The 22,906-nt window shown below is 25.4% G+C and overlaps 1 protein-coding gene across 1 annotated transcript in view; it reads left to right on the top strand.

Moving 5' to 3' along the window:
• LOC112685119 (somatomedin-B and thrombospondin type-1 domain-containing protein) overlaps window positions 1–21,767 on the top strand; it is an 83,828-nt gene extending 62,061 nt beyond the window's left edge. The window contains exons 3-5 of the mRNA XM_025556902.1: window positions 6,407–6,527; window positions 14,556–14,632; window positions 21,137–21,767. Coding sequence (XP_025412687.1) covers window positions 6,407–6,527; window positions 14,556–14,632; window positions 21,137–21,351 — 413 coding nt within the window. The 3' untranslated portion in view covers window positions 21,352–21,767. The remainder of the gene's footprint in view (window positions 1–6,406; window positions 6,528–14,555; window positions 14,633–21,136) is intronic.
• Window positions 21,768–22,906: the final 1,139 nt, after the last annotated feature.

Raw genomic sequence — 22,906 nt, 5'->3', positions numbered from 1 at the left:
ATAAGTAGTTTTATTATAAGATAAAATTTAATTTAATAATTTATTCATATGTCATGTCTGTGATAAATGTATATCCTATAATTTCATTTAAACTATTACATTTACATATATAAATGGATAAAATAAAACTGTTAAAACTGTACGAGTTTTTTTTTATAAATATGTAGTAAGACAGACTTGATATAATTATTATTTTTTTTCTTTGTCTTTTACTTCATTTTCTTCTTTACTATTAAAATAAAAGAAACGTTGACATATTTATAAATTATAAAATAAAATTATACATGCTGTCTCTTCTACTGATTATTTCAAACTTTTATAACTTTTAAATAATCATTAAATGAAAACGAAAATGCTTGTACACCATTGTGGTCATAGTTTTTAATATATTTTCTTAATAACGAAATTCACCATTGTTGTTTGCATAATGCCGAAATGTCGCATCTTTGCAACCATTCCCCGACTGACTCTTCCGTAATAATAAATACAATTTTCTAACGTCTTTTTGGCGTAGTGCTGTATTCTTAACCACAACAAATATTTATGTATCATATCAAATAAAAATAAAAATGCATGTCGCAGTTATATTTTCTTAGAGTGTTGTTTATTTTCTGAGATAACGGTACTTGGGCTATGTTTTAATTTATTGTCTGGCTGTTGAGATGAAAATTTTTTTATCAAGCAAAAAGTCGAAGCTCATTATTCACAAGTATCTTAAACGTAAACATTAACTATAAGAAGGGAAAAATATTATAATTTCTCATTGTCCGAAATCATAGACATCATTACATCAATAATAATTCAACTGTCCAACTAGATTGCTGCGTTTCATGCATTGCATACGTGAAATTATCTTATACCTATATTGTTATTATTTCGAGTATAATGATTTTTATTTTTTTTATGAATTTGAATTTTAAATGAATGTTTCACTTAACATCGACTGTGTTTAATTTTATTATTTTTAAAATGCTCTTTAAATGAAAATCGTTCGTGTTGATAAAATAATACAAATTATATTGAAATAGAATAATATGCCCTTTTATTATTCAATCTGTAGAGTAATAAATGTATTCTACTTCAATGTAGTTATATTAAAATGGTATTATCGTCATTGAACTCATTAAACACAAACTATTACACAAAACAAGCTTAAAAAAAAAAAAAATCACCAACAAATTCAAGATGATTGTAAACTGATAAAATTTCTTAAGTAAAATTTGATACATAAAAAACGATCTGAATAATCATGAAGTTTATCCTGTGGCAAAACTGAATAATATTTCGGTTGAAACGAGTTTTCCTACAATTCAACTAAAAACAAGTAATTCACTAGCAAACATTTAATTTATATTTTTTCAGCTCATTATAATCTATATATATATATACACACGGCGGTATAAAGATAAAGATAAAAGTACCAGACATAAAATACTGTGAAAATTTAAATTTACGTAAACCAGTAACATTTTATCTGCACTATCGATATTTTCTATCTAAGTCTGTAATTATTGTTTTAACTCGGAAACAAAACTAAACGAATTACGAATTACTTATTATTATTTTTTAATTTTGGTTTGTAAATTTTTGTATTTATATAAAATTATAAGGGATTCAAAGATTTTATAGTGAAATTAATACATTTTGGTTATAAATGCAGAATACATAATGTTCTAATAATTTTGTCATCGTTGATATTGGCTTCCTAATTAATATAAATCAATACTAAACGTAAATTAACCCCGTGCTGTTAGAACTCTGTGGTAAAAAAATAAAAATAAATGGAATGAAAATATACCGGGTTACTGTGGATAATGATCCGCAACTAAAAGAAAAAAAAATACAGAGTAGTTCTGTATGAATCGAATCTGAAAGTAACAAAAAAAAAAACAAAATTAGCAATATAAAAGTTTTTAAGTCAGAGTGGAACTTAAAATAACTATAAGAAAATTGTCAATGAATCATATGTTCTTTCGTTTGAAGAAGTTTTCGATTTATAAAAGTTTCAGATTAAATGAATTAACTGTATAAAGTTTCAACGTTAAAATTAAAAACCATTTGTGGTCATTTCTAGGTATAATACACAGCAATAATTTTATATTTTGAACCGTAATTCTTATAAATACGTATAATACAAAAAAAAATAAAAAAAACGATAATTTAATAACTAAGAGTAGTATTACATATCTAATTATTTTTTAGTGTTAATTCGACTTATATTTTTCTACATCATAGTATAATTAAAAAGTTGAATCAAAGTTCATTGATTAATAATCATATAATTATATATATTAAAATAATATATATATTAAATAATCATATAATTTTAACTTTATAAAAATAACCGTCAGGCACACTATATCTCAAATTTGTTTTCAGTTGTTGTAAATTCCGTATTGTCAAAAGTTACAGTAAACAGTAAACATATGTACCTACTTAAAAGCATATCTCTAGTTGAATTTGCCCACATCAATTATAAATATTCTGAGTACACTATTGACATTTGGTTTTCATTTTTCATTTAACGAAATAACATTCAATATAATAGAATTAAATATTTATAGATAATAAAATATATTATAATATAGTTATTTTAAAAATGTTTAAGTTTAATGTTAGAAAGTACAAATAAACATATTGAAAAATTAATTAAAATAAAAAAGAGATTTCACTTATCAGGTGACGAATGTGCACATTATTGTGTCGAATATTCGATTAAATTGAAAGTAATTACAATTTTTGAAAATTAACTTGAAAATGTGTATAGTTGATATCTAAAGTAGTTCAAAGTTTATTTACATACCATTCAAAGGCTAAGCAGTGTCATTATTTAATTTATAAATAGAGTACATTAATTTAGTCCCATGACAGTGGTCCTCAACCGTCTTTCATTCATGTAACCTTTAACCACTAAAATCAAACACTTTGTCAACCTTACATTAAAATAATTAACAATCTCAATTATATATTTTAAAATAATTCAAGCTAATAATTGACGAACTATAATAATACATAAATACTGTAAACTTACTGATTAGTTTTATTTATTTAATTAATTTTTTTTATTTTATTATTTTTTTTTAAATATATTTTAAATATATTAGATAATCGATAACGCAGCATGGACGCAAGTAAAATTACTGGATATACTTATGAGACCTAAATATTGAATATAAATATTATAAAACTATGAACTTCGAGGTATGCTATTTACATGAAAGTAGCAGCAAAAATATGATTATATTCGAAAAAATATTTTTTCCTCTTCCTATTGATATTTCGTGACATCCCTACACTGGATCAATGTCACTCCAGTTGAGAACCACTGCCATAGAACTGAAAATAAGACTAAATAAATGTTGGTTCTTAAGAAACATCTAGGTAACTGAGATTTGAAGATAAGCATAATTTTAACTTCTACTAGATTTTAATGATTTTTAAAAATTAAAAACATTCAAATATTAATATAATTAGCCACATTTTTACGAATCAAGTTTTGAATAGTATATTACAAATACATAAATACATAATATTTTGTCATTAACAATAAAATTGTTTTGAAAAATGTATTTTTAAGTACTACATGAATAACAATTTACTTCAACGCTTTTAAAAGTACCTAATTTTAATTAAAAGTATTTTTGGTATGCTTTTGGAAATGGAATATAAACAATTATCATTCTGATATCTTTCATAAATCGTAGTAAAATTAATGAAAGTTGTATAAAAATAAATGTTATTGAGAAAAATACTGTTTGGGGGAAATTTATAAAAAAAGGTAAATAATATACTATAAAAACATTATTACGTGTGATTGTATTATAATATTATTAAATGTAATGAACTATACCGTGTGTTCACCAATTTAGGGTACACTGAATTTCTCAGCCATATTATGTTGGAATAAATAGAAATTTTTTTTACAAGCTAGTGGTATATAAATACACATTTTCAGATAAATTTCAAATTTTTAAATCTCTCGGTATGCGCATGCGCAATGCAACTTATTTCTTTTTTAATAGTAACCGGTATTTTTGACATCGAATTCGGATAGACTGAATTTTTTTAAGTCATTTTGATGAATTAACCATGACTCTAAAATCAAAATTGACTGAATGAGAGTCATTTAAATTTTAATAAATAATACATTCTATAATTCATTATAAAATGCATAAAACTATTTATAATTATTTATTGTTGGTTACTTTTTGAATATTTTTACGTATTTTTTTTTTTTATTTTTTTTTTTATTTTATACGTTTTATAAACAAGATTAACATAATATGGATATACAATTATTTAATTAAAATTGATTACATGGTTTTATGCATTTTATAATGAATTGTAAAAATGCATTATTTATTAAAATTTAAATGGCTTTCATTCAATTAATTTTGATTTTAGAGCCATGGTTAATTGATCAAAATGACTTGAAAAAATTCAGTCTATCCAAATTTGGTATCAAAAATATCAGTTGCTATTAAAAAAAAAAAAAAAATATGTTGCATTGCGCATACGCGTATCGAGAGAGTTAAAAATTTAAAATTTATCTGAAAATGTGTATTTACCACTAGCTTGTAAAAAAAAAATTCGATTTATTCCAACATGATCCGGCTAAGAAATTCAGAGTTCCTTAAATTGGTGAATACACGGTATATAATATTTTTATAAATTTCTATGATTTAATAGTACAAATTTTAGAATACATTGATTGACGATAGAGAAATTCGTTAAATATTGTATGAAAATGGATCAGAAGTACAAAATTTGTAATTCTTAAAAGTGCCGATTATTTTTATGAAATGTATACAGACTTATACAAACGAATGTATTCTTTTGAAAATAATTTATGATAGTAAAACTTAAGCTTCACAAAGAAAAAGCAAATAATGGTATACAACAATAATATTATCTTTACGACCTAATAGATCACAAAGTCATAGCTACAGTTCTCTGTTCTCACTAATAATTTTATGTCAAAACCCTATTAAGTCGTCGGTTGATTTCATTTTAAATAATTTTTAAGTATTTTGAAAACATTTTCAGGTCCACAGATTTAAACAATCAGAATCAGGTTTCATGTTCATTAGTGATGTAATCTGATAGCCTTTCAGTGTAAAAAAACTCAAGAAATTCTTTAATATTTCATTTAGGACACAACGAAATAATATTACAGTTTAAACTTTTCCTTATTATCTGTATAGCTTTATTAGAACAATATTCATTGCTTTAACCAAAATCAACAAAGCTAATATTATACTTAACGTATGATGTATTGCAATATGTTTGCTCAAATATTTAACAAGCGGTATATAATAATGTGTATCTTTATCATGTATATGGTCAAGCTTCGTTGGAGAAAAAAAATAAAATCCCGATTAAGTTACTTGCAATAGCCTAAATATTAAATTGTTATAAAATATATTCAGTTATAAATATTAATAACGAATGTCATAGTTTGATCACAAATCATGCGATTTGGACAAAATTATTAAAAAAAAAATTAAAATATAATTCATTGTATACTTCAACCTGATAAAATTTCTTAATGCATAAAATTATATTTGCCTTTATAATATTATTATGTCTAAAACTAGCTGTAGATTATACTAGAATTACCATAGTTTGTATGTAATCTTTATCATTTAAATGATGTTAATATTAAATAATTCTGTGGACAAACTAAAAACTATTTTTTATAAATATAACACATAGCACAATATTACGAGTATGTTATATGTCTACTGATTTTTAAAATTACTAATTACTAAACTACTCAATTACTAAATTAAATATAGAAATTACTGACATATTTTCAGAATCTTTCTTATGTTTTTTCTATATATTTTTTTTAACAAGTGTTAGATTGCAATAATAAATCTATAAAATTATAAATATTAAATAATTAATAAATATTCAAACCATATTTTTTTTTGGAGTTATTAATTAGACTAACTATTAAAAAGAACTGTTTTAACTATAAAAATCGTATTAGTGTACGAGGATTTACTATGTAAATTACCATATTCCCAACGTCTGTTCAATTATATATAACTCAGTTAAAATTAACTAAATTTTATTGAATTCAAATTTAATAATTAACTATCTTAATTACTTGTATATGTATTAGTTCATCTCTAATTATTGGATAATGATAATAGATTATTATTGTTAGTTTGGTGTACATAATATAAATGTTTAGTACAAAAATATTTAAAATACTTATTATGTGAATTATGATAAATATAATTATGTATTGAAGATAATCCAAATTATATTTTTTTAATAATTTCATTTGATTTATATCTTCATAGTATTCGGAGTCACTCAGTTTATAAGATAATAATATACCATGTAAAACAAAAGAATCATAAACATTTAAGGAATTGTTTTTGTTATATTTCAGAGACTGCCATGTTGCTGCCTGCGTCTCTGGCATCCAACCGCTTGACTAATGAGTCCCAAGATATACGTCACAATTTAAAGTACCGCCTATCAAAGGATCCAGTCGATTTAGATTCAAAGGAGTAAGTGTATAATTATTTTCTACGTTATGGGTTGACATGAACTAAATAGATAACTGAAATAAAATAATTAACTTGATGTCGGATGAAGATAAAGACGTTAAGTTTCGTTTGCGACCCTATAAGTGTTAGATCCTAACACAGGTACTCTATAAAATCTACAATATTCATAAGTGTGTGTAATTTGTATTTACACACACACATACATAAATACATTATTTAAAGACATTGTTAATACATAAATAATACGTATACATAAAAATATATTAATATATAAGCTCCGTGAATACACAATTTGAGACGAAGATGTGTGATGATACTATGATATTCAGTAATGAGAGGTGACCAGACAAGGGGGATAATTGTATCAAAACCTGGGATGAATAATATTCAAATTTCGAGCACACCTTTATCATAAAATTGTTACTAAGGACATAAGATACTTCTCTACAACATCATAATGTATATACACTATACATTTATGATTTTATATATATAAAAACTCTGAAAACATCCATTTCCTGTTAATTTTAGAGTAGTTCTAACATGAAAATAAAATGTTAGTAATCTAGTTTGGCTTATAATACATTTAATAAATATAATATAATTATAATTAATTACATATATAAATATTAATATTTAATAAATAAAAAAAGTATTATAAAAAGGATTTTTTTAAATTCAAGTTAAAAATAATTTAATTTCTTGTATCAAATAATTCAATTTAATTTTAATTATAATATTTGAAAATTATTATTTTCTTTTAAAAATAATAAAAGTTTTCAACCCTCAAACGCACATCAGTTTTCTGACTAATATTTATAAAAATTAAAATATTTTATTTTTAGGTATAAAGGACAAATATATATAATATACATGTGTCATGTTTTATAAATTTCAGTTAAAAGTTTTACTAACAATGGTTTTTTATTTCAAAATACAGCAGTGTATAAAATACATTTTAAATAAGTCTATATTATGTGTAGAAATAGATGGAAAATTCTTAGTGAATATTTTTTTTATGCATATTTAAAAGGGTTTTGGATGTATTTATATAAGCACATTTAACCATTTAATTCAGTGGTAGAGATTCTAAAATTTAAAAATTTTAAATATACAAGGTTAATCAAACTAAATCAATTATTTTTAATTACTGAGATATTATATTTACATATACTCAGTTAACGTGTGAAATACAAATAATAACACCTTTAAATCATCAATATTTTTAACAAAAAATAGAAAAAATTATTTTTATTCGCACTCAGTACATGAGTATACTCGAATTACGTGTTATATTATTTCTCAGATATCACTTTGTTTACGAAAAGTAGGTCGGATTCATTAATATTTAAAGAATGAGCGATAAAGCGTATAGAATTTCAAAAGCAAGTTAAATTTTATAGCTATAGATTTACTTTCAATATAATATATTTTTTTTTTTACATAGTAATGTTATACTCATTATATAAGTTCTTATTGTTAAAAATAAAAAATAATGATTAATAGTTGTGAATTATTATTCGTAACAAAATAACTTTCTTTGATTCGTTTTTATAATACAATAATTAATTGGTTGCAACTTTAAAATTATAGTACTCCCTCATATCATCAACATTCAAATATATAAGCTAAAACCGTAAAGTAACCTTTTCTGTTAATAGTACTTGTTTAAAGTGAGATAATATGCATTCCTGGTATTAACCTCATTTTCACTAGCTAATAATTTTTATTTTAATTTTTAATGGTAGTAAATGTTTATTACATTTAGTTTTCGTGATCAAACTCTATTGGCAATATATTTTAATAAATATTATCTATTTACTCGTTTTTATAAATATAGTAAGACCTCGATAAATTAAACTCTATAAGTCGAATTTTCGATAACTCGAAGGAACGTCTTGTGGAAACGGAGGATCCTACACTTCAACATAAAATTATTTATTATATTGCCTATTAGGATATACTTTCTCGATAGTTCGAATTCTGATAACTTGAAATAATTTGTGTCGAATTGTGGCTTTTTATTTGAATTATTAAAAATTACCGGAATTATATCATACACTGAAGTAGCAAGGAGAATCAGATAGTGATGACAATGTGAAATCACCTATAACTTTTTTTGTCCAGACATGTACGCAAATTTTTCTATAACTCGAAATAATTATTTTATCTATAACCAAGTCGATTTGTGGAGGTTCCACTATGATTAATATAAATCATTATAACCATAGTTAATTTTTAGAAAGTATTTTAAAAAAGTGAACTAATATTATTTTATACAAATAACTATATCACCGATATTATTTATTATCATTAATGTTTATATTTGGACATCAATATGTTGTTTTTATTCATCCATCAATCAAAAAGGATTTTCATAGATAATTCAGCACAGAATTATATTCTCAAACATTATTATAATACTTCAGTTTTAATTGATATATTATTGGTATGCATGCAATTTTTCATTAGTATATAATTTTCATGCTTCCAATTGAATTTTTTTTTTTTTTTTATGTAATAAATAGTAATAGATGAAATGGAACTCGGTCAGTCAAAAACTATTATTGATCCATCTCTCGTCCTTCCTCGATTAGAATTTTGATTTTATCACATTTTAAAAATCGAAAATACGATCACTCGTAAATTAAACTAAGCAATCGGTGACATTGTAAATGACCACACATCCGTTTAAATTAATTTAACGTGATTGATTACCGACGCATATAATGTCTAATTAATTATCCGTATGTAAATGAACCCCTGAATAATCGTAACTATTACCGTTAATACCTTTGTTACCCTATTGACTATTTCGGCATAACGATATTGGACGTCGTATACACGATAAATATATATATATTATATTTAATATTATATATACGCTGATTTGTGTTGTGTGGACCGAACGCATTATAGACACGCGTACGGTATACTATTAGTGTATTCCTCTATATAATAATATAAACCGTCGGCACTTAACCTCGTCGACCGAGTCCAATATTACGCGTATATCTATAAGATATAAGCTATCTACATGACTTATTCGTTACACAAAATGGTATCTTGAAGCTAAATAACATTCTTAACCTTTGAAAACCCGTGTTCTTAAATGTACACCAGCTGTTAGACTCTTGAAACCTCTATTGTTTGAGTTGCTTTATACAAAACAATATATTACACATTCTCGCACACATACATAATGTATACACATGTATTAACGGAATATTTTAACTTGTACTACGTTTCATTTATACACGTGCACGCATGCGTGGAACACAATAACAAAGGTACCCGTTGAATGTCGTTTCACAAGTTCACGGTATAAAGCAATATCAAAATATAATGTCTCTCCGGTTTTTCAATTCAAAGAATTCATTAAAACCTCGGAAGAAGGTTTCCACATAGTATTTAATTAATGTACTTGGCTATATACTTTGTATGCGTGCCTTTATGTGCGTTGTGGATGTATGCGAAAATTACAAGCACCGATGACCTTTTCAATAGATACTTGTTATGGAGGTTGTCGGTCGGTAAAAGCTGTTTACACGTCGAAGCTTTTGTGTTTAAGTCAATGCATGAAATTAATGTGGGTATAGTAGCGAGTGATGCGCGACGGATTTGAACTAAAGCTGAATAGGCGATAAAAAGTAAAAAACGTGTGTATGTTTTATAAAAATATATATTATATTTGTGTGTGTGTGTGTGTGTGTGTGTGTGTGTGTGTGTATTATATGGGTTCATTTTTTATTTTTCTGAGCTTGCCTTTTAAACCAGCGCAGGCTTAACAAAAAGTACTCAAAGCTATGTAAACATTATGCGTCAAGATTTCCCGTTGAAAACATGGGGTTTTCTGGGGAACGAAATAGCGAGTAAAGCTTCTCGTAATATTGAAAGTCCCGCACATTAGCCCTTTTATAAACACCATAGAATTTTCGTTTCCATACAACAAATATCGAATCGAAAATTGTGATATCATGTAAGCGAAAATTGATGTGTTCAGTCATACAATATGCTTTAATGCTGTGTAAGAGACGAATTGACAATTTTCCCACTGCGGAGTACAATGATATAAGCTGATTTTTGAAATATTATTTTTACTAGATATTTTATTTAAACCCTTTCGACAGTTGTTTATTTTATCCTCCCCACTCCTCAAAAAACATTCAGTTTTGTAAGTCAATAACTTTTCTTATTGTACATTTGTATTATATTACAGTAAACATGTACATTGTAAATGCATAACTTTTAATATATCATTTTTACTAATAGATCGGATATATTTAATATTATCATTATGCTATAAAATAAAACCCAGAAATTTTAATGACGTATTTTATTCTTTTAGTTTATTAAATGAATGCATTTAACTGCTTATTATTTATTTAATTTGTATTAATTTTTAAGAGTGACACATAAATTCATTGTTTCTATCGATAATGACGAGAGTTAGGATGTTGATGACTTTTGAATTTTTTTTCCTTTGATTTATATAATGGTATCTTAGCTAAAAATTTGTTTCATGCTCCTTTGATGCAGAATATTTTAATTTAATTTTGCATTTTTAGGTATTTTTAGCTATAAATGCTTCTTTTTATTTTTAAACATGATTTTTCAACATTTTTAAGTCATTTTTTTCATGTTTTAGAAATTTTTTTGTAATTTTTGTACAATGTGGGGACATTTTTCTCAAATTTTAGATTTCAATGAAAATTTATATAACATTCATATAAAAATCATTTTAATATTATTATTGTGGAGTTTATTTTAATATAATTTTTTTATTTATATTTTACTTTTTAATTTATTTTTAATAATCTTATATAATGCTTAAAATATAAATATACATTTTTACATTACATAAAAAATGTATACTATTGTTTATTAATATCATGGTTAATATTTTAAATTACTAGTACCTATACCCATTATCGCACCAATATCTCTAATAAAAAATAATATTTATAAATAAATTTTTTTCACTTATTTAGATCATTTTTAAGTTAATTTTTTTAAGTTTATAGAGTATTTTTTCCTTTTTTATAGGACATTTTTTCATTTTCGTAGAGAATTTTCGTATGTGTTTTAGAACACTCCTATGACCAATATAATTATCATCTATAAATTTATATAATTAAATTTTTATTTTAAAATTTAAGTATAAAAATAAAACTGAATAATAAATTACAAGCAATCTTATTCATCATTCATTATAATAAAGGATAATTTTTTTTAATATAAATTTAAATCTATCATCAATCAGGTCAAAGAAAAACTTTTGAAAAACGTATGATAAAAATTAAATTTCTAATTTCAAGTATAATTGTGATTGTAATTTAAAATTAAACTATTAACTCATCAATAAATGTAAATATTATTTTAATTTTCTAGGTAACAATGTCCATGATTAATTAAAATTTTTGATATACTATATTTATATATTTTACTACGTAATATATTGTTTCGTAATTAATACTTTTTAACTACTATCAATCATTTTTGTTTATAATTAACACTCTTGATTCCATGTATTGTCTTCATTTTTCACGAGCGAGTGGAAGTATTTTATCTCTGGTCAGTCTTTGAAATATTATTTATTATTGACATCATTATTCGATGAATATTATTTCGTTCATTTTTTTTCAATCTTTTAATTTTTTAATTAAAATACATTTTTCCACAAACGAAAAGGTGTTATTTCGATACTTTTAGAATTTAACTTATTTATTAGCGTGAAATATAATATACTAAATGGAAAAAATAATGATTTTAAGGGAAAACGCATTTATAGTGCCAAAAATACTGATTATTTTGTAGCAACAAAAAATATTATTTTTTTTTTAAATTAGATACTTGATGTATATAGGTAATTTATTATAAAAGCTTTAAATATGACCAAATCTTCACCTGTTAGAATCTAATCTTATAAAGTAGCTACTTCCTATAATATTTTCTTATTAGACTCACCAAACCGGATTCGATTTTCACTTTGATATAATTATACTTAAAAAATATAGGTGCTTCACATACATTTTGTTTTATAATTTATAGCAATACGATGTTATTCCCATGAATAATTTATAATAAACTTACAATATCGTTTAATAGACTGGTTCGTATACAATAAATTAATAACATAGTGGTAAACTACTATGCTATAATGCATTTTTTATTAATAGCAATGACATAACATTATATTAATTATGAAATAAAAATTAATAAATCATTTAAATAATTTTAACAAAAATGCATAAAAAATGTACATTATTTTTTAAAAGTTAATTAGATTTCTAAAGTACCTAAATAATAATAAAAAATTATTTTAATTTTGTTGGGTATTTTACAGTTAAATAGCAGACATTATTCACACTTTTAATAAGCTACTCAGCTCATAATTTCTACTGTGTCAGGACATTAATTCGAAATTTTTATCTTGTTTCTAAAAATGATTCTCAGCGAATGTGCACATTTTTCAAGTTTTACAAACAAATTTAATAAAAATAAATTAAGTTACCAAATGGAAAATTAGCGTTTACTTGGAAACTGTATGAATTTTGTCAAGTAGAAATAAACAAAAATGTTGTTAAAATTTAAGTATATTTTGCCACAACAATACAGATATTCAATACTATATATAACAAATAATGAATATATGAAAACCATAATTTTCCACGAAATAATACATTTTTTTTTTCAAAGCATTTATAGCAGTTATGATTAAATTTTAATATGGCATTTTACTCCCATATTTTTGAATAATTATGCGGAACGTAAATACCTACTTAGATTTAATTTTTTTCAATAATAATTATTTACTATATTATTTTACTATTTACATTTTTTTATAATTATATTTAATTTAATAATCATTCATGTTTATATCTTTTGAACAATTATTATAGTTAAAATGTATGTAATTATAACAATGCATTTTTGGGTATACACCACGTGTAGCCGTATAGGATGAACTATAATTTTCTGTAGAAAAAAATATCGAAATCTTCGATATTTGGAAAAGAATGCAAACTATAAAACTCAATTTCACGTCCTACCATACTAAACAGTACACTTGATGACACTTTACAAAGAAAAGCACTTATACTACCCATTATACCCATCACAACTTTTGAGTTCAAAACAAAAAGTATGAAATTCTTTATTTACACACCTTTTTGATAAATAGTATCCCTCTGGAATTAATAATAAATAATCAACCGAATTCTTACAACAGTTATAACCACCTTTTTTTTCACGCCTAAGAAAAAAATATTCACAATTTTTATCTATATATTTTGAGGTCATATATTTAATATTTTTATTGTAAATTAATGTGGGTAGTGATTGTATAAATATTGCAATAACGATCATAAGTATATTAAAAATTATAATTATAAGTATGTAATATATTTACTTTTTATTACATATACAAGTTAAAAAATAATATCCTTGGAATTTGATGAAAATACGTCGAAGAAAATATTTATCAAATACTAATACGATTTCAATAGTGTATTATATACGCTACACTGATATTATATAATAATATAATTGATCCGCAAATCGTAATAATGTGTAATAATAATATTGAAATGGTAATGTCAACAGTACATCACTAGATTATAATATTATTGCGTTACTTTAATATACGTGGTACACGTATGTGTGCTGAGTGGCATTATCTTGTTGTACCAATGAATATCATTATCATAATACTTTAAAGGGTCGAAGAAACCTATGAATGTAAAATTAGCATGTTCAAGTTACAATAGGTTTGTATACCGATGTCACTTTAACGTTATACTTCAAGGGATGAAAGCGATATTTTCGCGCGGAATATGATGTAGATAATATACAAATACATACACGTGTTTTACATACACAACTTACGTTTTACCAATACGAACGTGTAATATATGATGTACCCGATGTACCGAAGTGCATAGTGTATGGTACAATTAATTAGTTATGATAAGTTATAGCATAACCGTTGCGATAGTGTTTGTACAATATTGTTATGTCGTGTTCCAGGTACTGCGTTCTTTTCGAAGTGATGAAAGCGACCAAGGCCTGCAGAAAAGTGTCCGAATACTCATTGCTCCGGGAAGGTAAGGCTCGACCTTAAAAACCCTCTAATTATACTCGAGTTTACACCTGCCCTCGAACCTCCCCCCCCTCCGACCCGTTCTCGGCCACAACAGCGGGCACTCTGCGCGACTGAACTTGTTGGGACGAAATAAATTAACTTGAGACAGTGTACAGGATATACGCGCGTAAGTAGTGCGTGCAGTGTGTACAGACACACCCGGTCACCGGGTACGTATTGTACACTGTACCTGTCACGTTCGAGTAATATATGAACTCGGTGTTACTGTGGCGCAAAATAAATTTTTCATACGCAACAAATAGACGTTTTATCGTTTTTTTTTTTTTTACGCGTCTGATATGATGATTTCCGTATCCGTTCAATGGGAAATCAGCGATGTGATGGCACCGGGTTAATCGTAACATTATGTACATACATGTATGTAAATATATATATTTATATATATGTCAAGCTTTTAATTCATGTGTCAATATTCAATTATCAGATTTCAGCCGTCGTCCGTTATAATCATTATTTTTATCATTCATCATTATTCGTACAAGTCACATAATATTTATAATCGAATCATATACGTGTAAGTATACACGCGCGCGCATGCAATAGATGAATACCTGTGCTTGTTACGATTTCAGTTGGTAATCGACGTTTATATTTCAATAATAAAATAAAGCGTAAACGTTCGAAAATGCGGGATGCGTTTACGTACGCAATATCATTTTAGCTCACATCAATAACACGTGATCGCATTTTACGTTACTACTCTGATGTCTACGTGTAGATGATTAATTGTTTATTCGCGAGAAACCTATAAAATAATATTTGCAAACAAAATTAAATTCCTTTTGAATTCTTTTTCCAGTCAATTTTTAATTCAACCTGTTTTGAAGGTATATAAAGGTATATAATAAATATTAAAAAAAATTACTTTTACATTTTATAATAAAATCAATGATTATACTATATAATAATATCATAATGAGCCAAATCTAAACTTACGATATTTTTGAAACTTTGACTTGATAATATTTTAATTCAATAAATCATTAGTTCAATATGACAATATATATTATTTAGATTTAAGACGTACTTGAAATATTTAAAAATCATGGTACCATAAAAATTGACTAGAATTTCTATAGTTATTTAGAATAATATCTTCCGTCAAAAGGTTTATTAATTCTTTTACGTTAAGGTAATATAGTATACAATTTATGTGTTTCTTCCATTATGGAAGAGGTTTTTTATTACCATTGTCAAAATAACAAATTTAAAGAAAAATTCATAGTAGATATATATATATATATATATATATAAATTGTAGCGGACCCTTATAATTAATATTATTTTGAAATCATCTCACTTTATACTATATATGACATACATCATATTAAAAAATATTTTATACCTAGTAAGTATCATAATGGAAAGTTATTATTTCTTAGTGATGTAATGCAAACAATATTTAAATCAAATAAATATTTATTTTATCCTTATACAGCAAAAGGAACAATTAATAATTTTTTATCATAAGAAATATATACCTAAAATAATCAGATAAATTTAATATATTACTCAATTCTTAAAATAACCCTTCCTCTCGTACTGACTATTCAATATAAATTATATTTGTTTATAATTTTTAAATATTTATAATAAATTCTATAGTCACTAGCTGCTAATTTTATAATATTATAAAATTATATAAGCTTAATTAAATCTACTTTCATTTAAGTATTTCTATTCAACTGTATTTGATAAACATTTCCTAATAAAATAAGAATTTATTGAAGATATTAAAATTAATGATATAATTTTCCGTCTCATTATTCGTTTACCAACATTGCATATTCAAGCCTTTTATCTTATTATCATAAAATACTTTGAAATATGTATTTCTGAGCTAATTTTAAAAATCTAATCTAACATATAACATTTAAATATTTCTACCTAACTTGAATAGTATATACATATTATACTTAAGGCATTTAAAACCATTTCACTACCCAAAATATGCAACAAAAAAATATGTAAGCATTCTAAATTATTAAATCAAATGTATATTTATTCATTTACTGACATTCGTAAATATTTCAATGTGTACTTAATTCAAACTGCAATTTATATTATTGAAAAATTGATCCAAAAAAACATAGTATAGTATAGTATATACCCATGGGAAACTGTTTGCGGTGTGTCTAAAATTTTGTACGTACGTAGGTGTAAGGTATACTCGTACATGCATTTCAATGATGTGTACAAGTTGATTTGTCTATTTTATCTTTTCGCCATCATTAGTCGATCCCCCTTGCGCATGTTCACATATTTACTAGTATACTGGGCAACACTTACATGTTTTCTAATAGCAGTGTAACTTAGGGACCAAATTCATTCGCACTGCAGGAGACTCTTTAAATATTCTATTAAATACATTAAGTATTAATGTTCCGAAAACATGTATACACAAAATATGCACCTATATGGTGGTGTGTAAATGTGCTCTATACGCGTTATATATTTACGTTACATTTTTTTTTTTTTTTTTTTGTCAGCTCAGAACTTATTTGTAGTTACAAATTGCACTGTAATGAATATTATTGAGTCATTGATTAGGTTTTTTTTTTTTTCAATTCGAACGCCAACAGTCGTAAATGCGATAATTTTGAAATATACGTTTTCGGAACCGTAAAACTCAGAGAGAAAAACGCATACTCGTATACAATACGTTGAAAAAACGAATTCTGAAACTCTAACGAGTATCATAAAATTATCTCCTCATCCATTTATGAGACCCAAAGTCTATATACCCGCAATTAATCATAATTTTTCTATGTGGATTTGTTTTCCCAATAACACGAGCACAACATGGTTAACAAGTATTAACATATTAAACTATAATCAGTAAAAATCTCTACAAATATTTATTTTTTACTGATCTAAATATTTTATCAGCTCATATTTTATCGTTATGATCAACTTTTGAATAGATCAATAATTAAATGGATAACACTAGAAATTTGCACTACATAAACCGTCCGCTCTTTCCACTTAAATATATTTTTTAACCTTATGGATAAAGAATCAAAAATATTTATATTATATGAATGTCTTTCTCCAATTATTGGTAATATTTATAATAATTTTAACAAAAAGGAATTTTTGTTGCCATTTTCATAGATATTCGTAGTACCTTTGATTCGGTTAATATTTCTACTTAAGTCTCAAAGCTTTCCACCTATCATCTACTTTCCATCTTCTGTAATATAATTTATCTGTTTTCACATAGAAATCATTATTTAATTTCTCCTTATGGGATACGATGTTCACGTACCACTTTTTATGGTCTTCCACTAGGTAGTTGTTAAGACCTATACTCTTTAATGGGTATATGAGTTTTATTGCAAATTACCTTTAAGGTATTGGCTATAAATGTTTTATTTACGCGAATTGTGTAGTTGTTTTCTCTTCAAATAAGTTCCTAAACATTGCTATAGTTTGCCTTAACCAGACTCTCAAAAAACTTAAAAAAAATTTCAATAATTTATCTTTCTCAGTTGCTTATGATAAATGCAAGTCTGTAATATTTACTAAACGCAAATACGTGGATCCTTCATTATATTTTGATAATAATACCATTCCTTTTTTTTGATAATACCACCTATTTAGATATTATTCTTGACTCCAAACTGCGTTGGCTACCACACATTGTTTCAGTCATCTCCTTTGACTTTTGTTGGGCTGACTTCCTTAGAGTAATTACTAGTACCTAATTGGGCTCTCATCCTACTACTCTTTTATAAGTTTATAAATCTATTATACGTTCCATATTCGATTAAGATTCTCTTTAGTTCTGCAGCTTTTTCCAACTGGAAAAGACTCAACAAAATTCAAATTTCTTGTCTATGAAATTTTATTGGCTATGTTAAATCATCCCTTCTACCACGAACTGAAGTTAAATCTTTGTGCCCTCCTTTCAACATCAAATGTCGATGGCTTACATATAGGTTTCTCTTAAAATCTTTATCTCATTCTTATTGCTCTACTTTTAACACCTTTTATTCCTTGTTTTTAACTTGGCATTATATCTCTCAATCTCTTCCGGTCCTATCATTGACACCAAATCATCTCTCATTTCCATCATTATATTATAACTATTACGAAACTTTCTATGTATAAGTAAGCATATAAAGCCCTCCTGAATTTAACGATTGTTCACGTAATTGATCAAAGGCAATCTCCTAAATAATTAAAGTTTACTTCTCCAGTGGTTATTAATAATCTTTTTTCGGATTTCATAGTAAGTAATTTCCAAAACTTTATTGTGGTTTACGCGGATCATTCCATTTCTCTTCTTTCAGCTGAATACTCCTTCTATACTCCCGAATCACACATATCATTTATAAGTAATTTAACCTCTTCTTCTTCGTATTTCACATCCGAGTGTTTTGCCATTATAGAAGCACTGAATATTATCTCAACTTTCAATTATAAAAAGGTTTTAATTACATCAGATTCATTGTCATATCTCCAATCTCATAATTCCTTTTCTTTTAATTATCATATTTCTCTTTTTGTTCTTCGGATAAATTCTATCCTATTTAGCCTAAGTCAATTAGATTTTAATATTCAATTTATTTGGCTTCCCAGCCATTTGAATATAATTGAATGTCTCATGACAATGAGATTGCCGACAATTTAGCCAAAATGTTCCCTAATTTTACTGGTCCTTTTTTTCTTTCCTATCCCTTAGTCTGACTTTACTCTATAACTACAATGTCACGTTTTTAAACTTTGATTTGTATATTGGAATAATTTACCTGCAAACTTTGTCTCTAGGCTCAAATATATAGTCCCTACCATCTGTTATGATACCTCTACATTCTCATTCCCATAAATTCAATTTAAATGATTCCCCATTCTGTACCCTGCATACGGAAAAAAGTGTTTGCGATCTTTCACATATTCTCTTTAATTATCTTGTACTCTCTACTAAACGTTTGAATTTGATTTCCTCACTCAATTCCTTAAGCATCTCCTTTAATTTCTTCTCTGTCCTAAACTGTCCGAACTGGTTGTTAATTTAATTTTCCCGTTTATTAAGGAGACTGGCTTTATTATTTAAAGATCTCCCTTATCTTTATTGTATAATTTATCTATTTATTATTATCTTGTTTATAACTATTACGAAACTTTCTATGTATGAGTAAGCATATAAAGCTTTCCTGAATTTAACGAATGTACACGTAGTTGATCGAAGGCAATCTCCTAAATAATTAAAGTTTACTTCTTATAATTATAATTATTGCCTTAATCATTTTTTTGTATATATCGTTTATCAATATTTTAAATATTTTTTATTATACCTTAAGATATATATTGTAACTGTTATTAAATAACTATAAATTAAATATCTAATAAAATATCTTAAAAAAAACGAAAGTAAGTGGTAAAAACAGAATTGGGGAAATTAAATATAATTCTTAAATAATTAACAAGGCAGTCAATGCTCATTACTATATAACAATAACTATATAGAATACTATATAGAACAATACTATATAGAATTGAAAAAACAAAATATTTAAATTCTAAAAAAAAGTACTTTACCTGACCTATAGTTGTTTAGATGACTAGATAATAACGAAAATAGAACTTGACAATTCATACATGGATTCTGCTATATAATATAAACAAGCAATTTTGATAATTCGTTAATGCAACCTTTTATAAAAATAAGGAGGATGAAATAGTGAGCGCTTTAGTTAGTCGCAGCTACTATAATTAGAGATGTGGTTAAACACCATTCAAGTTTTAAGCAGCTAAGCTACATTCCTAAAATCTACGTACATAATATATTCTAATCATCCGGTAAATCAAAAAAACCCACGACTCCCTATAACTATAAAAATCATCCAATTGCTATGACTCAAAATCCTTCGATTATAACGTACGTGGGATAAATCCTCTTTGATCTCAACACTGTTTACTTTTCCCACCAGTTATACACCAGACTTTATACCATTGAGATCATATATATGAGTTCAATAAAAGAATAAAAAAAACTATAAATATATTAAAACCAATAAAATACTCTAAATAAAAAGTTAATATTGACATTTTTGCCCTTGACATTTTTAAAATTACTTTCGTCATCGGAATTAATATAAATATAACATGTAATGAAACTTTTAGATAATTTGAAAACCATTTTTAGTATTAAGATAAAGAATAATTGATACATATATTTAACAATCATAAATAAAAATTATAAAAAAATGTAATTAACATACAAATAAGAATATAATGTGTTCGTAATTTTTTTCTTATTTTGAAAAATTAGCTTTTCAGATTGTTAAAACTCGTTTTTGGCCTCATAGGAGCAATAGACTTTGTCCATGTAGTTATGTATGAAAAATTTATCGAGGTTTAGGTCGTCTCTGGAGTTATCAGACACAACATATTATTATAATTATCATTATTAACATTATGTTTTTTTTTCCTCGTGCAGGTGAACGCGTGTGCGTACGCTGCGATACGCAGGCGATGCGCCAGTCGTTGGGTTTCCGTTGTCCGGGTCATGGGACGATGGATCGAGCGACGAGATGGACTGTACTCTCGGCACCTCATTGTCATGGCAAATGGGTTCGTCTTGAGTCCGCAGGACAAAAGGACGGGCACTCGTGTCCCATGTGTAAAAAAGGAGCGCAGTTCGTGTTCGTGTAAGCAGTAGCAGCAACAACCGCCGCCGCTCACCTCTAAAAATGCTACCCCTTTTCTCCACTCGCCACGGGCAAATATATATCATTACTATTATTATACTCCATTCTGCCATCGGTCCTGTCATCCACACCGTTCGCACTGCAGCGTCCTTAAAACTTCCGTCGAGCCATTACCCCGGATGAATACGTCTCTGACCAAGTAATATCATCGTGTAATAACAAAAATACAATAAGTTTATACAAGCATAATATTACATAAGTTTTTCGGACCATAACATAATATTATATATATATATATATATATAATCTATTCGTATTATATAAGTCTCTATTATTTTCGGATGCAATATGTTCGTACATATCCATGAGCGATTTTTTTCACCTCATTATATCCGTTCAATAACCTATATTATCAATAAAATGTATACTCAATTATAAATTATATTATTAAAAATTATATTCTGAATATTTTAATTTTTTTTTTTTTTACTGTAGAAGTTATAATATTTTAAAAGAAGTGTTACACTCGTAAAATTTGTAAATATGATATTATTATAACATAGTAATATAATTAAGTATAATTTTCAATTCAACATAATTTCACAACTATCATTAGTATAAATTAAATATTTATTTAACATATTATAGATTAAAAATTTTTTTTTTGCATTTTTCCGTTTTTCTTTTAACTACACGCATATTATGTTTAGTTATTACTATTATTTTTTTTTTTTTATTATTATCATTACCTATATTTTTTCCACTTAATTTTAATTTTTTGCAAATAATAATTTTCAATGTATTGTAATTCTTTGTAATAATATGACACAAAAAAAATTGATTTGATAAAAATATGAATAACTGTATTTAATAAAATCTATGTGGATTATTTCCAACATTTCTAAAATAATTTTTTTTGAGAGTTACATATACTTTGCTTTAATTTAACCTATTTTATACTAAAACGATTAACAATTATTATTTTCTGATAATATTCAGTTATATTTTAAAAACAAAAAAAAACACTAAAATTATCAATTTTTAATTATTTGAAATTTAGTCTATTATAATAATTATATTGAACTTCATCAAAATTAATTACAACGTGTAATTAAAGAAATATGTACTTATTATAAACAATCAATGCGTTTTTAATACTCTAGTCGTTCAAAAAATAATATTATTTAAAAACTATTTTAAAATTACTGTCTATACTCAATTCTATATTAAGTTATACATAGTAAATAAGTATATATATCAACTTTTAGAATTATTTTTGTTAATTTTTTTTGTGGATACATGAGTATATAATAGTATGTTCTAATAATAATACAAATATGAAATTACTTTAACCGTTAATACATTTTTACGTTTAGTTCAAAGCTAATTATGTTATATTTTCGTAACTATATTTTAACAATGAGATTTTTATTCATATTCAAACTTTAGTGATGTGGGTTCTAACTATTAAAACTATATCTAGGTCGATCACAAATTCTGTGATTATCTTGGACGAAGATATTTATCAAATAATTGTTATTTAAAACTTAGAATTTAAT

The sequence above is a fragment of the Sipha flava genome, unplaced genomic scaffold, assembly GCF_003268045.1.
Source record: "Sipha flava isolate LNK unplaced genomic scaffold, YSA_version1 266_pilon_pilon, whole genome shotgun sequence".
Lineage (NCBI taxonomy): Eukaryota > Metazoa > Arthropoda > Insecta > Hemiptera > Aphididae > Sipha > Sipha flava.
Note: the sequence above shows the minus strand (reverse complement) of the source record. Positions and strands in the feature narration are given on the sequence as shown.